Source organism: Dipodomys ordii, unplaced genomic scaffold (genome assembly GCF_000151885.1).
Source record: "Dipodomys ordii isolate 6190 unplaced genomic scaffold, Dord_2.0 Scaffold216, whole genome shotgun sequence".
Classification (NCBI taxonomy): Eukaryota; Metazoa; Chordata; class Mammalia; order Rodentia; family Heteromyidae; genus Dipodomys; species Dipodomys ordii.
This window is the reverse complement of record NW_012267432.1, coordinates 335,055-351,871: the sequence shown is the minus strand read 5'-3', so window position 1 is coordinate 351,871 and position 16,817 is coordinate 335,055. Positions and strand designations below refer to the sequence as shown.

Here is a 16,817-nt window from a genome sequence, read left to right as displayed (position 1 = left end):
GCTCAAGTGGTAGAGCGCTAGCCTTGAGCTGAAGAGCTGAGGGACAGCGCCCAGGCCCAGAGTTCAGGCCCCACGACCGGACCCAAAAAAAAAAAAAAAAAGAAAGAAAGAAAACTTACCTGTTGAAGGATTTATTACAGGTGGATTTTGACCAACCCCCCCATTCAAATAAACAAATGAAAGTTAAGAAGGATCAAACTCAGAAGTGTACCCTTTGCACAGCTCAGTACTTGCAGAGAAGCTCCCAGTCTGTGTGGCTTTGTAGTCACTTGTGTTTAAAACGTTATCAAACTTGCCAAATGTTTTCCTGCTCTTAATTTTGTGACAATATGCCTTTCAAAGAGCAAGTGTGCCTTCCCCCACCTCCCATTCCCCATGAACCGAAAGTTTAAAAGTCTTTAAGGGAAGTGGAAAGTGAAACTTAGATTTGTCTTTACAGGAAATTGAGCAACCTTTCTGGAAAGCACCCGTGATTCTCCAGATAAAGAGCAGGAGAAAGATTTTGTTTTGGGTGAGCAATATTAATGTGTACAGCAGCAATTTCCTGACAACTATATGACCAATCCATTCAGTTTTAATTTCTGGATATTCCTACACAGGGAATAGGTAAATTGGAGTAACTCCAGTGCTGCACTCGAACCTGAGCATTCCTAGTTTTTCCTCAAAGACATTCTCCATGGATATTGGAGTCTGCTCTGTGCCTCCTGCCCCACCGATAGAAGAGAACAGCTAATGTCCCACTTTATTAAATTTTATTTAAAAAAATTACTCGGGCCTAGGGGCACTGATAGGTCATACTTGTAATCCTAACTGCTCAGAAAGCTGAAATCTGAGGACCCAGGAACCATGCTGGGCAGGAAAGTCTGTGAGACTCTTCCCTGCAGTTATTCACCAAAAAGCTGAAAGAGAAGCTGTGGTTCAAGAGGTAGAGCTCTAGCCTTCAGTGAAAAAGTCAAAGTCAGTGCCAAAGCCCTGAGTTCAAGCCCCAGGACCAGCACACACACACACACACACACACACACACACACACACACACACATGCACACAAACACAGAGTCCTGCACACACTCACCAGGAGTAAAGTAAAACAATGCTATCTGTTACAAGAAAGATGAGCTTAGACCAAATCTCTTTTCTTTCCCTCACTTTTTTCACGACATATTAGTTGTATAAATGAGTGTCATTTTAAGATTTCTAAAAGGCCTATAAGCAAATAATAATAATAATAAATTACTTCATTGTTGTTCATTCTGTTTCCTTGCATCCCTCCTTTTGAACAAATACTAGTGGGTTTGTATTCATCTCTTTTCACATATACATATGAAGTACTAGATCGTATTTTCCTCCTTCCTTCCACCCTCCCCCTCCCCATAGCATTAGTTCCTATCTCCAAATAGTCCTTCCTCTCCCATTTCATAATGTTGGCATTATTTTTTAGGTTTAGATTTGTATTTTCAGTGTGCCTTATTTCTTTAGACATGATACTCCATCCTAGCAATTTTCCTTATCATTTAGAAGTTCTGTTTTCTTAGCACCATTTACTGAAGAGATTGTCCTAGTGTCTTTGTAGTGTCTTAGCCAAAAATTACTCCAGTATATGTTTTAGGTTTATTTCTACTCTGTGTCTGTTTTCATGTCAGTATTGTTTTCTTTAACAGTGCTTTTCAACTTAGCCAGTGTGATACTTCTAGGCTTGCTTTTTTAGAATTACTTTGGCCACTTGCAAGGTTTTGTCATTTTATTTTATTTTATTTGTCGGTTGTGGGGCTTGAACTCTGGGCCTGAGCACTGTCCCTCAGCTCTTCAGCTCAAGGCTAGCCCTCTACCACTTCAGCTACAGCGCCACTTCCGGTTTTCTGGTGGTTTATTGGAGATAAGATTTCACAGACTTTCCTGCCTGGGCTGGCTTTGAACTGCGATCCTCAGATCTCAGCCTCCTGAGTAGCTAGGTTACAGGCATGAGCCACCGGCACCTGGCTAGGTTTTGTCATTTTTAACAACGCTTTTCTTATTCTGTGAAGAGTATCACTGGAATTGACAAGAATTACACTGAATCTGTAAATGGCTTTGGACACATAAGGGTATTTTAACAATGGTAATTCTTTCAATCCATGAACATGGGGCGTATGCTATCTTTACATATATTTATGATCTCTTTAATTTCTTTCTTTTCATTAGTTATAATTTCAGTGTGCATATTATTTATCTATTTTGTTGAACTTATTCTCAACTATCTTTATTTTGGATCTCTTTCTCTCCCTCCCTTCTTCCCTCTATTATTTCACAGCAACATACTGTATATTCCAGGCTGGCTTTTAACTCAAAATTCTCCTGCCTCTACCTCCCCAGTGCTGAGCCCTACCATGCCCATCTCTGGAATAGTTTTCTTTCTTTCTCAAGTTGTTCATTATTTGTGTACAAAAATATATGTAGGGGGTTGGGGATTTAGCTCAGTGGAAGAGTACTTGCCTTGCTGCAAGGGCAAGGCTCTGAGTTCGATCCTCAGCTCTGAAAAACAAACAAAGAAAAAGGTACCTAATTTTTCTATTTATTTATGAATTTATTTATTTCTCTAGTCCTGGGGCTTGAACTCAGGGCCTGAGCACTGTCCCAGTGCTCAAGGCTAGCACTACCACCTGAGCCAAAGGGCTACTTCTGGCTTTTCCTGTTTATGCGATACTGAAGAATTGAACCCACATTTCCAACCTCTATTTTTATTTTCTATTTTACAACTTACTGAATTTATTGGTTCTCACAATGTTTTACAATGTTTGGTATTTTCTTTAGTAATTTCATTTATACAAGTGCAGTTTTTCTTTTACTATTTTCAAGTCTTTTTCTCCTCATTGCTTGTACTTGTTGGCACTTCAAGGGACAGAAAGTGAAGTGGGTATTCTTGTCTTCTGCTAGATATTTTCCCCTACTTATAATGTTAGCTATGGAATTTTCAGATGTGGGCTTAATTATGCTGAGGGAAATTCTTTCTAAACTTACATTATTTTAGAGTTGCAATTATGAAAGGAAATTAAACTTTATTAAATGTGTTTGTTTTTTATCTTTTTTATTTTTTATTTTGCCAGTCCTGGAGCTGGAACTCATGGGTACTGTCCCTGAGCTCCTTCTGCTCCAGGCTAGCACTCTACCAGTTGAGTCACAGTGCCACTTCCGACTTTTTCTGTTTATGTAGTACTGAGGAATCAAACCCAGGGCTTCATGCATGCTAGGCAAGCACTCTATCACTAAGCCACATTCTCAACCCTCCTAATAATAGTTTTATATCTTTCATAACTCTATTGATGTGGTATGTTATATATTAATCTTGAATGCCACATATTAATCCCAATTGCTTTTTATTTATAATCTTTTTTTTTTCTTTGTCTATCCTCGAGCTTGAACTCAGGGCCTGGGTACCTTCCCTGAGCTTCTTTGAGCTCAAGGCTAGCACTCTACTACTTGAGCTTTTTGGGCTTTTCTGAGTAGTTTTTTTTGGGGGGGGGGAGTGGTCTGGTCGTGGGGCCTGAACTGTGGACCTGGGCGCTGTCCCCAGCTCTTCAGCTCAAGGCTAGCACTCTACCACTTGAGCCACAGTGCCACTTCCAGCTTTTTTCTTTTTGCTTATGTGGTGCTGAGGAATCAAACCCAGGGCCTCATGCATGCAAGGCAAGCGCTCTACCACTGAGCCACCTTCCCAGCCCTTTTCTGAATAGTTTTATTGGAGATAACAGTCTCACGGATTTTCCTGCCCAGGTTGGCTACAAACTGCAATTTGCAGATTTCAGCCTTCTGAGTAGCTAGGATTATAGGCACCCAGCACCCATCTTAATTATAATCTTTCTGGTAAGTTATTGAATTCAGTTTCCTGGTGTTTTGTTTATACCTGTTACTTTTTGAGTTCAACAGAGATGTTAACTCTATTTTTTCATTACAGTGGCCTGTTTGGCTTTTGAAGCTATCTGATTCTAAGCTTTCCTACATTAAGAGGTTTTAATTATTCTTTTTGTCTCCTTATTTTATTGATCTATTTGATTTTTACTTCTTCTTAATTCAATCTTTGCAAGTTGTATTTTCAGAAATAATCCATTTCCTTTGTGTTATCCATTTAGTTGTTCCTATTAGTCCTTTATGATTCATTTTAATTTTTTTTTTTTGGTCCGGTCATGGGGCCTGAACTCTGGGCCTGCACGCTGTCCCTCAGCTCTTCAGCTCAAGGCTAGCACGCTACCACTTGAGCCACAGCACCACTTCCAGCTTTTTTTCTTTTTGCTCATATGGTGCTGAGGAATAGAACCCAGGGCCTCAGGCATGCAAGGTAAGTGCTCTACTACTGAGCTACCTTCCCAGCCCTAATTCTTTTTTTTTTGTTGTTGGTTGTGGGGCCTGAACTCTGGGCCTGGGCACTGTCCCTCAGCTCTTCAGCTCAAGGCTAGCGCTCTACTACTTGAGCCACAGCGCCACTTCCTACTTTTTCTGCTTATGCGGTGCTGAGGAATCGAACACAGGGCCTCATGCATGCAAGGCAAGCACTCTACCACTGAGCCACCTTCCCGACCCCCCATTTTAATTCTTGAAGCATTCATTATAAAGTGTCCACTTCTGCTTCAGATTTTATTCGTCATGTCAGTATTTTTAATTTGTATTTTAGTTGGAATTTGTTGTATTTATTTGATTAGAATTTATTGTATTTTTTGTTAGTATTTGGTTTTAGTTAAAAAATTGAAAATTTTGTTTAGTTTGAAAATAAACATTTTGGTTAATTTCTTTTGTGGTCTTTTGATATATATTTGTTCATTTTTTTCCTTCTGCTAACTTTCCATTTAGCTTTTTCTTTTCTTAATTCTAGAGGATTAGAACTAGGATATTTATCTGATATCCTGCTTCTTTTCTTAGTCTAATACTTTACTGCTATGAAATGCTCTCATTAGTCCAGTACTGGTGGCTCACACTTGTAATCATAGCTACTTAGGAGGCTGAGATTTGAGGATCACAATTCAGAGCCAATGGGCAGGAAAGTCTGTGAGACTCTTATCTCCAATAAATCACCAGAAAACAAAACAAAACAAGTGGCACTGTGACTCAAGTAGTAGAGTGTTTGCCTTGAGCTGAAGAGCTGAGGGACAGTACCCAGGCCCAGAGTTCAAACCCCATGACCAACAACAAAATGCTCTTATTAATGCTTTTGCTTTGTGCTGTCAGCTCTGATTTCCTTTTTATTTCTGTTTTGAGTCACTGATGGTTCAAGAGAATGTTGTATAACTTCCAAATATTTGCGAGGTTTCCCCTAAGTCTTCCTTACTGTCCAATTCTAGTTTCACACTGTGTGATTAGCAAACATGCTTTAAATCATTTTGGTCTTACTGATCTTAGTGGGACTTGATTTGTGTCCTAGTGGATAATCTGTCTAGAAAAATGTTCAAGGTGTGTTTTAAAAGATAAACTTATGTTTCTAAGCACAGATGGCTCAAATAGTTAGAAGCCTGAGATCTGAGAATCATGGTTCAAAGCTAGCCCAGGAAGGAAAGTCCATGAGACTCCTGGTTTCCATTAAACTTACCTCCATCCCTCCTTACCCCCTACCCCTAAGAAAGTAGAGCTGTGGCTCAAGCGGTATAGCACTAGCTTTGAGCAAAATGTTCAAAGACAACACCCAGGCCCTGAGTTCAAACACCAAGATCAGCACAAGCATGTGCACGCGCACGCGTGCGCGCGCACACACACACACACACACACACACATACACACACACACACACAATGAGTATATATGTGATTCCATGCATGCATCTTCAAAGTCAACACCCTGGCCATGAGTTCAAATACCAAGACCAACACAAGCACACACACACACACACACACACAACACACACACACACACACTCAAGATTTGTGTGCTTCCATGCATGCATCTGTGTTATCTCTTCCCAGCAAACACATGCATTCATGATTTTTGAAACCTATCAAGGTTTTTGAGTTTCTAGGCCAACTTAAATACCAACATTTACAAAATCAGATTCCTTGTACCTGCCACTGTTTAGAATCTATTTCCACACTTTTGTTGTTCTGGTATTCATTTTGTCTTTGTAATTGAATCTTTTTGTCTTGATTAACTCTGTACAGGTACAGGATAGATCTCTGAAAGAGAAACCTGAACAGATTAAATTCATGCTAGCTCAATATATTGAAGATAACCTTTTAAAACAAATATGATCACTATTTGCATAACTAAAGAAAGAATTAACATACTGTGTGCATGCAGACAGGGAAATATTTGTTGTTTATGGAGTGGTAAGAAAAGAAATCCTCCCAAGCATCTGGCCTTTGGTGATATTGTTCAAAAACCAGATGAAGTAGTCAGAACAGCTCTTTCTCATAAGGACAACCTATAGAGAAAATACCAGAATGAATCTTACTAATTCAAAGGAAGCAATCCATGCTGAGAGCAATGCAAATGTAAAAATCTTCATGAAGAAATTATTTGGTGCTTTAGGTCTTGGAAAGAAAAGACAAGAATAGATGTTTGATTACCTAAGAATCTTGTGAGGCAGGGGATGGGGGAGAGCAGGCGAGGAAGGGGCTGGGAAGGTGGCTCAGTGGTAGAGTGCTTGCCTAACATGCATGAAGCCCCTGGATTCGATTCCTCAGTACCACATACACAGAAAAAGCCGGAAGTGGTGTTGTGGCTCCAGTGGTAGAGTGCTAGCCTTGAGCAAAAGAAGTTCAGGGATAGTATCCAGGCCCTGAGTTCAAGCCCTGGGACCAGGAAGAGAGGGAGAGAGAGAGAATATCTTAGGTGAGATTCTCTTGCCTTCTTGCTCTTGGTAGGAATTGCAGTACTATATTGAATAAGAGTGGAGAGAGTGGGCATCCTTGGGCCCATTTGCTTGAAAGATTTTATTACAACCTTTCACTTTGAGACTGTGTCTGCTTTTGTCGGCAAGATGTGTCTCTTATAGACAACAGATGGTCTGGTCTTTCTTGGATCCAAGTATCAGTCTATGTCTTTTAATAGGAAAGTTAAGTTCATGGATATTGAGGGTTAGGATTGAGAGGTGTCTGATAATGCCTGCCAGTGATCTCCTTCTGTAGGGGCTGTGACTCTTCTCTTCTTACTATATTTATCTGGCTCTCTGGTAAGGGACATTTTCTCTGCCAACATTGCATCCTTGTTGATTTATTATATGAAGGATATCTTTAAATATTTTTTGGCATGCTGGCTTGGTGGATATAAATTGTCTTAATCTTTGTTATAGCATGTTTTCATTTGTCCTTCAGTTATGAAGGAGCACTTCACTGGTGCAGTATTCTGGGTTAATCATTGTTTGATTTTAGGGTTTGGAATACATCATACCAGGCTCTTCCGAGATGTCTGTGTTTATTTGGACTGTTGTTCCTTGGTAATCAAGCTCTCTGACAGCTTTTAGCATCCTTTGCTTGGTCTCTCTATTGATCCCGTGTGAATTATAATGTGGCAGTAGGATGTTCTGCTCTGATCCGTGATGTTAGGTGTCTTAAATGCTACTTGTATCTGAACAGGCCTTTCTTTTTGGACATTTAAGAAGTTCTCTGCTAGGATTCTGTGAAATATGTTTCCCATCCTCTTGACTATCTCCTCTTTCCATTCCTGGATCCCTATTAGGCTTAAGTTGGATCTTTGATTGAGTCTCATAATTTGTGAAGGCTTCTTTCTTGTTTCTTGGATTTGTATTATATAATAACTGCCTGTCATTCAATTTGATCTGTTCTGTCTTCTGGATCTAAGATTTTGCCTTCTATTTTATCTATTCGGCCACAGAAGCTTTTTACTTCATTGTTTAATTCTCTGATTTCTGTTTGGTCTTTTCTGAGGGTTTCTATCTCTTTATTGAAGTCTTGTTTTAGGATTTTTAAGGACCTCTTTACATCACTAATTTGTTTGTATTTTTCTTAATCTCCTTTAACTGGGTGGCTACTTTCTCACTGAACTCCTTTGACATTTCTTGAACTTGATTTCGCTTTTTGTTTGTGGTCTCTATGAATTCTTCCATTATTCTTTTACCCTCATAATGCTCATGAATTGTCTTATGTATAATTTCAAATTATTCATTGCCAGGTACTGGTGGCTCACGCCTGTAATCCTAGCTACTCAGGAGGCTGAGAGCTGAGGATTGTGGTTCAAAGCCAGCCTGGGCAGGAAAGTCCGTGAGACTGTTATCTCCAATAAACCACTAGAAAACCGGAAGTGGCTCTGTGGCTCAAGCAATAGAGCGCTTGCCTTGAGCTGAAGAACTCAAAGACAGCGCCCAAGCACAGAGTTCAAGCTCCACAACCAACAAAAAAGAAAAAAAATTCATCAATTAAATTTATCAGCAATGCTTTTAGTGCATTTTGTGAAATGTCTTCTAGGGCCCTATTTCCCTGCTCTGTTTTGAGTGATTATTGTATTTCCTTGGATTTGCATATTTCTAGTATTTCTGTGGTGTCTTCTGTCCATTTGAAGAACCTTTTGGTGTTATCTTTTGGGAATCTATGATCTTCTAAATAAGCTCTTCCTTGTGTTCTCGGATTACTAGGCAGCTGGTGTTCTGTCCCGTTATTGAGATTTACTTATCTGGGTTCAGGGCTTATAGGGATCATTCAGTGGAGATGTAGGACTCAGTTGTGTTGTGGAATTGTACTGTTATGTTTGACTCTCAGATGAATGCATTGAGATTGTGAGGTAAGGTTAGGATGAGGAGGGCTAGTTTTCCAGGGTGTATTTGAATGAGAGGGGTACTAGTTTTAGGGGAGTGAGAGGAGAAAAGACAAGAGCAAGAGAGAGAATGAATGTGGTGGAGGGTATAAATGAGGGAGAGGAAGGAGGAGAAGAAGAAAAAATAAAACAAAGGGAAAGGAAGGAGAAAAGAAGAAACAAAATACCCCTTGTAGTCTATGTTGTAGAAGAAAGGAGTCAAGTAAAGAGCAGGCACCCTGATGCTGTCTTCTGTAAAAGGCCTAAGGTAATTGCTACCCCCTGTCAAATGTAAGCTCTACTTTTGAAAAGAGAGAGGTGACATAAGGAAAAGTAGGCTATTACATGTGTATATTGCAAACAACACATTATAAATTGCATAATTACATATTTCAAATCATCCTATCAGTAGACCCAGAACTTTCAACTTGGAGATTTATGTTCTCTAAAAATGAATGAAGAGAAAGAAGAAAAAGAGAGAGAAAAAATAAACTACGTAAAAAAAATAGAAGGAAGAGTGCCTCTCTGCTGTGTTGTCAGAGATCAGGGCTGTTCCATACCTCAGTTTCTATGGCAATAGCCTGAGTTAGGACTGTTTTAGAGAAAGATCCTCAGTTCTGAGTTGTAATTTGATTAGAGTTGTTAATGGAGCTAGATGCATCTTTCCCATCACAGATACTGGAATGGAGAATGTAATGGTTTTCAGCCTTCTTTCCTGTGTAGGGGTGGGTCCTGATGTCGTTTTCCCAAGGTTCTTTCTAGCTGCATGCCTCTCCTAGGGGTGTGGCTCTCTGCCAGTGTGAGTTTGAGGGGCAGTTGGGAGTTGTTGTTCACTGGCACAAGAACAGGTTCTGGAGTTGTTTTCCCAGGTGCCTCCTTGAGTGCATGTCTCTCTAATTTGCCCCCATTTTATCTTTCCAGTCATTCAGGAATCTGAACATCAGAAGCCTCAAAAGTCAGGACCTGCAGGAACAGGGAAACAGCCATCAATGGCTTCAGCAATCTTGGCCAACATAAAGGAAGAGGTGACCTGCCCCATCTGCCTGGAGTTCATGATAGAACCTATGAGCATAGACTGTGGACATATCTTCTGTCAAGCCTGTATCACCTCAAGCTATAAATTCAACATGGGCACAGGATCGGAGAGCAATTGTCCTGTGTGTCAAAGCCCTTACAAATTTGAGAACTTACGACTTCATCGACACATGGTCAACATAGTGCAGAGTCTCAAGAAAGCCACGTTGAGCTCAAAGGAGCAGAATGTGCATCATTGTGCACGGCATGGTGAGAAACTCCAGCTCTTCTGTAAGGATGATGAGGAGGTGATTTGCTGGCTTTGTGAGCGATCTCAGCAGCACTGTGGTCACAACACATGCCTCTTGGAGGAGGTTGCCCAGGAGTACCAGGTAAGAATCAGGGATGAGGGAGGATGGAGCACAGACTAGTCCCTAAGGGAAATCTCTACTGGGTAGCATTCATTGTAGTTTAAATACATCACCATCCTAGAACTGAGATGTGTGACTCTTTTCCACTCCGTGTGGACTTTCTCAGGCCTAAAGAACATGTCTGTGCAATCTGCTGTCTTACAAGAGAAGGAGCCTAAATATGAACTCTTAGCAGCAGAAAATATTGCTCTACTGTATCTTCCATGGGTTGAAACTTGTTGACCAAGAATGTTCCTTTTAATGGAGCAGTAATTGAAATGAATTCAGATGTAGACTATTTTCACTGGTTGAGGACCAGAATTCTCTTCTGTTATAAAAAGTATCCATTTATCCTGGTGTTGGTAGCTCATGCCTACAATAGTAGCTGCTCAGGAGACTGAAATGTGAGAATCACCATTCCAAGTCAGCCTAAGCAAAAATGTCCACAATACTCTTAGTTCCATTGAATCAGCAAGTAACTGGAAGTGAAAATGTGGTTTATGTGGTTAGAGAACCAGCTTTGAGCAGGGAGGCCAGGGAGAAAGCTAAGCTAGAGCAAAAGGTACTGAGTTTGAGTTCCTATACTGGCACAAAACAAAACAACAATGAAGAATCAGTGTAAGTGTGTATGGTAGTACATGCCTCTAATGTAGGAATTACCACCATAGGAAGACTGAAGCAGGAAAATTCAGAGTTTTAGGTCAGCCTGGGCTACAAAGAGAGTTTGAGGCCAACTTGGGGCTGGCTTAAAACAAGCCATCAGAAAAAACCATTCTGTTGTTAATAAGAGGACTGTTATGTTATTACCTGAGACAGACTTCGAGAAGACTTTTGCCACCTCAGTTTTTCTTCCAACTGCTAGAAGTTAATTACAGTTCTCATCCTTTCTGTAAACTTGACTCTCTTCCTGATTTCTTCCATGCTATCTCTTGTGGAGAGGCTGAGAAAAGTTCAGACAGTGACTCTGCTGTGATTCCTTCCTTACTCACAGAACAAGCTCCAGGCAGCTCTGGACAAGCTGAGGAAGAACAAGGAAGAATCTGAGAAGTGGAAAGCTGAACTCCAACAAGACAAAACTTCTTGGCAGGCAAGGAAAGACACTTCCTGAAGGAGTTAGCCCAAACTGAGCAGAACAATGGGGAGGAGCTCCCTCCCGGCTTCTCTATTTCCTGAGAGTTGATAAGGCCCAAAGTCATTTGATTATCTTCTCCTTTTCCCATGTGGGGTGGGGGCTGCAGAGTGAGGAGATCACAGAGGAGCCCAACTTTCAGGGGGAGCCATTGCTGTGATGCTGGTGAGGAAAGTTATTAGGTAATGGATTATACTTCTGTCCTCAGTGTTTGAATTCTGAAGGAGAGTTCAGGAATGGGTTGAGGAGTGACAGAGATAATCGTGAATCTTGTGTTAAAGCTATGTCACACGCATTCATCCAGTTTTGTCTCAGGCTAGACTTTGATCATGCTGACTTAAGGTCCTTGGTTTGAAATGTCATGAAGGGAAAACATGGTTCCCTAAGAATTACTCCTCTCCTTGAGCCTCCCTTCTCTATGAGACCTCCCCAAGCAATCTCCAGCCCTACCTGATACCCTGAATGCCTCTCTCTCTCTCTCTCACCCTCTCTCACCGCCCCCCTCTCTCTTTCGATTTTGAAGACTCAAATACAGGGCAAGATACAAAATGTCCAGGCAGATTTTACACAATGGAAAGGTATCCTGGACTCTGAGGAGGAGAAAGTACTGCAAAAGCTGAAAAGGGAGGAGGAAGATGGTTTACAAGCCCTGGCAGTGTCAGAAAATGAGCTGACCCAGCAGAGTAAGCTTGTGACTGAGCTCATCTCAGATGTGGAGCATCAGTTAGAAGGGTCCACAATGGAGATGCTGCAGGTAAGTCTTTGAATAGTTCCCTGTATCTAGATTCAGAAAATCTTCTCTTTTCTTTTTGCAGTGGCCTGTGTGTGTGTGTGTGTGTGTGTGTGTGCGTGCACACATGCATGCATGCACATGCGCATGCATGTACACATGTAGTGTATAAGGGCTATGAAGTCCTTCAGGCTTTGTAGTACCTCTTTCTGGAGTCACTTCACATGCCACCTAATACTTGGCAAATACTGTTAGTTTATATTATCTGTTTAAAAAAAAAGTGAGGGGCTGGGAAGGTGGCTCAGTGGTAGAGCGCTTGCCTTGCATGAGGCCCTGGGTTCAATTCCTCAGCACCACATAAGCAAAAAGAAAAAAGCTGGATGGGGCTGGGAAGGTGGCTCAGTGGTAGAGCGCTTGCCTTGCATGCCTGAGGCCCTGGGTTTGATTCCTCAGTACCACATAAGCAAAAAGAAAAAAAAAAGCCAGAAGTGGCGCTGTGGCTCAAGTGGTAGAGGGCTAGCCTTGAGCTGAAGAGCTGAGGGAAGCGTCCAGACTCAGAATTCAGGCCCCACAACCAGACCCAAAAACAAAAAAGAAAAAGTGAAAGAACCATGTATTGTTTAAATCACCTCCCACGGAGATATGGAATGACTATATTTAGTCTTCTCTTTCCATTTTTTGTCTTTCATACTTGGGTCATTTCTAACCTCACCACATCAGAGTTTGGTGAGGCCCTGATGAAACTTTAAAAGAAAGTACAGTCTATTCTTAAATTATGTTGTCTCCTTTCTCCCTAGGATGTGAATACCATCATGAGAAGGTATGTGTGGGATACTAGGAGGGTCCTTTGTTTGGTAAGACAAGATTTGGAGATCTAGCTAGTGCACAATTATAGTATAACATCTCCTAGATCAGGAAAATATGCCTGTAGTATTGTCTCAAGTTCCGGACATAAATCAGAGTTTGGATGTATTAGACTATTGGGAATAAATTAGATCTTCTGGTAGGGGTGAAGGCTATGAAAACTTGCAATATGGATCAGGAGAGATATTGTGATATTGGGGATGAGATGATACAGTAGCAGACCCCTTGTGCCATAACCATTTATTCACCCAATGTGCCTATATCAGCTCTGGTCCTGGATCTCATAGGTCCTTGATTGATTTTAAATAGAACAAATCTTCTTTATCTGCTTTAGACCCAGAATTGTCCACTAACAAACTTCCTATGTGTTTCCATGTTTCTCCTGAAAATAAGTAACCAGTTGCATATATGTTTTCGAAAATAGTCATGTTGACCTGTGAGAACAGGGTTTGGGCTTTGGTGCAAATGGTCCATGTGGCTCACAGACTTTACAAAAGTGAAGGAAGTGGCATCCTTGTGTCTAAGGATGCACAACCACCTGGCAGCTCCCTTCACCTGTCAGTATCACCGTCTCTCCTCACTCATGGATTTCAGAGCAGCATTACTTTGGTGTTCATAAAGCCTCCTTTTCACCAATGTTTGTAATTTCCCTCTAGAGAATCTGAAGGTTAAGCAGTTCTCTGAGAGCCACTGTAATAGTCAACTGGCTATGAAATTCTTGGGTTTCTCCAGATATGATTTTTACACTTTCTATGCCTTGAATACCCAGGAGGAACCATGTTTTGCCAACTTTTTTGGTGACCATTTTTTTCTAGGAACCCAGATAAGTGGCAGTCTTTCCTATATACTTATTTTCTTGTGATTTAAAACCCATGAGCTCATCATTTCTTGGGAATTTTGAGAGGTTGAGATGGAAAAGTTGACTGTTTCATTTTAGACAGGGGAAACTGCTTCAGAAAGTTTAAAGTCTTCTCTAAGTCACCCAGAGAGTCAATGAGAAGGTGGATATATATGTATTATGATTTCAGCCACAGGTTATTCTTTCTTTTCTCAGGACCCCACTGTAGGTACATATAATGGTCAGTAGGGTGAAACAATAGGTAGTTTAGTGGTGATGAAGGTTATTAAGTCTGAGGTATATGTAAGGTCCATTCCTGGACGGCGAACAGACCTCGCCCAGTACCTGCGTTACCTAGGCAACTGGGACACCTGGAAGAGGTCACATCCGCATCCGCTGAGGTCACATCTTAACCTGATGTGGCCACACCTTTCTCCCACCTGACCCCACTTCCCTTTACCTGGACACACCCTTCCGCACCCCCTACCCTATATAAGGCCTAAACCGCGGCCAGACCACCCTTTTTTTCTTTGCCAGCCGCGTGGAGTGCCAACCTTGCCTGGTCCCAGCAGGTCTACTGAATAAACCCCTTACCTGAATACCACGTGCTTGGTGCAGTTCTTACTCGGCCACCTCTTTTTAAAAACCTAACAGTATAGAGGTTCATTCTTCTCATCCCTAGATGTGAACTCTTGACAATGAAGAAGCCAATACCTTTCCCCAAGAAAGAACAGACAGTGTTCCCAATAACTGGTCTGAGAGGAGTGCTACGAGCATTTCAAGGTGAGGTTAGGCGTGGTTGTGGGGGTATAGCTGTGGTGAGGGCTAAGTGGGGGCCGGTGTAATTTCTAGATGCGGCTTCTCGATGTGAAGTGTGGACACTGTGTGGTGATGTGATCTCTTGTTGTCATTTCAGAGCTGACTGATGCCCGCCAATACTGGGGTAAGAAGCAATCGAAGTTTGTTGCCATCTTTCAGAATTAGTTTTGTTACTGTGTCTTATGTTTTCAGACTTAGGTTTCTCTTTTCTACACACAAAGAGAAATGATGCTTTTGCAGTGTCTTACCTTGCCTTATTTCCTTATGATTTCAAGTTCCTTCCAGTTATCTCTCCTATTTTTGTTGTAATTTGGCTTATAACCTCACAAAAAGAGTTCTCTTGTATTCCTTACCCAAACATGTGATGTTTTTTCCTATAGTGCACGTGAGAGTGACTACAAATGACGATTGGAGAATTGACATTTCTAAGAATCAAAGAAAAATAAGATACCAGTATACTCCTGTCTTTTCCCCAAAACCTTCTTCAATTTGTAGAGATCATTTTTTCCCCGCTCAGAAAGTTCATAAGAAAGTTGTAGGTTTTTCACAAAATGCATTTCAATTGCCAGGAAATAATTTACCTCTCCTAGGAGTCCTAGGTGCCCTTGTAATCACATCAGGGAAGCACTACTGGGAGGTAGATGTGTCTAAGAAAACATCCTGGCTCCTGGGGTTAAGTGATGGAAGACACTTCAGATGCAGGCCAAGTCATGATCATACTGTTTATGAAGTTCCTCGGCCTAAAACTGGTTACTGGATTATAGGGATGGAGGATAAATCTGGGTGTAAAGCTTTCGGGGAGGATCCTACCACCCATTCTCCTTTGTCCTTGCCCCTGTCTTTGCCTGTCGCTCTTGAACGTGTTGGGGTTTTTGTAGACTACCAGGCTGGCTCAGTCTCATTTTACAGCACTACATACAATGCATTTCTCATCTACAGGTTCACTAACTGTGCCTTTCCCTGTGAAGTCTATCCATATTTCAATCCTTTACAATGTCCAGAACCCATGATTCTATGCTGATCCAGCTCTTAAGCCTTTTTAGCCCCTTTGACACTTCTGTGCACTGTCCCTGGTCCTGGTGTGTGTTTCATGCATCTGATCCTCTGTGCCTCTTGAAACATCTTTTCCTCCTTATTTGAGTCTTTCTGATTCAATGTCCTTCACTTATAACTAGGATGTACACCTTTCTATGGGCCAGATTCTTCCTGATACTGTGTTTGTTTGGGAGATAATCTTATGTCATCATTCCTAATATCACAGCCCTTTTCTCTCTGCCACTGACAGAAAATGCAGAGTTGTTTCAACAAGGTTTTAGTGTCATTGAAAGACTATATATATAGGAATCACTCCCTTAAAGAAGGAGCCCTTAGCAGTGTCTTAGCTTTACTCTCAGACTCTTTATTCATCAAGTAGAAAAGTGTCACAAATGATCTAAACCAAGAAGCAGATTCTGTGTACATTGTGGTTTAACTCATGTCCCCACTCCCCATGTATTTGCAGTGTAAACTGGATTAAAATATTGAAATGTTGTGTGTATTTTCTGGCAAGTTTCATATAAACAATTTAACTTACACATTAGAACTGTATAAGAAAGTAAGCTCTGTATTAAGCATCTATTTAACTCTAAATAAATATTTGCTCAATTCATTACTGAAAACCAGGGGTTGTATCAGTGTTCAGAAAACTGGTTGTGCAAAATTAGAATCTGGAAATGACTTCACTCAAGTAGTATCCTATTTAGGTTCCAAGTACCAGACTGTTCTACTTTGGAAACATGTGATTTATTTTTCTCTTGATAATTAGAATTGTTTTGGTGAAAATCTTGGTGTTTCCACTTATTAGTCTCTATCATGTAAACTAAAATTTATTGTATTCAAATTACCACTTATGTCAGGAGCTGGTGGCTCACGCCTGCAATCCTAGCTACTTAGGAGGCTGAGATGAGGATCACAGTTCAAAACCAGCCAGGCAGGAAAGTCCATGAGATTCTTATCTCCAATTAGCCACCAGAAAACTGGAAGTGATGCTGTGGCTCAAGTAGTAGAGTGCTAGCCTTAAGCTGAAGAGTGTATGGACAGCGCCTAGGCCCAGAGTTCAAGCATCAAGACTGACAAAAAAAACCACTGAATAAAAAATTAAAAATAATAGTACTAATGATGAAGAGATATGTAATACATGTAGTGTTATGGACAGAAAATTTTTAATAACTTACTGTTTCTCTTCTATAATCAATAACTCAATATCCTTTGTCTTAATTTTTGGATTCTCATTGCTACTAAAGTGAATGTCAAGAAAATATACCAGTTCAC

At 40.9% G+C, this 16,817-nt stretch overlaps 1 protein-coding gene across 1 annotated transcript in view; it reads left to right on the top strand.

The window, feature by feature from the left end:
* The window catches only part of LOC106000348 (tripartite motif-containing protein 5-like), a 35,046-nt gene extending 18,578 nt beyond the window's left edge, over nt 1–16,468 (top strand). Inside the window, exons 2-8 of the mRNA XM_013035602.1 lie at nt 9,625–10,109; nt 11,119–11,214; nt 11,780–12,010; nt 12,784–12,806; nt 14,371–14,471; nt 14,605–14,631; nt 14,888–16,468. Coding sequence (XP_012891056.1) covers nt 9,693–10,109; nt 11,119–11,214; nt 11,780–12,010; nt 12,784–12,806; nt 14,371–14,471; nt 14,605–14,631; nt 14,888–15,528 — 1,536 coding nt within the window. The 5' untranslated portion in view covers nt 9,625–9,692 and the 3' untranslated portion in view covers nt 15,529–16,468. The remainder of the gene's footprint in view (nt 1–9,624; nt 10,110–11,118; nt 11,215–11,779; nt 12,011–12,783; nt 12,807–14,370; nt 14,472–14,604; nt 14,632–14,887) is intronic.
* Nucleotides 16,469–16,817: the final 349 nt, after the last annotated feature.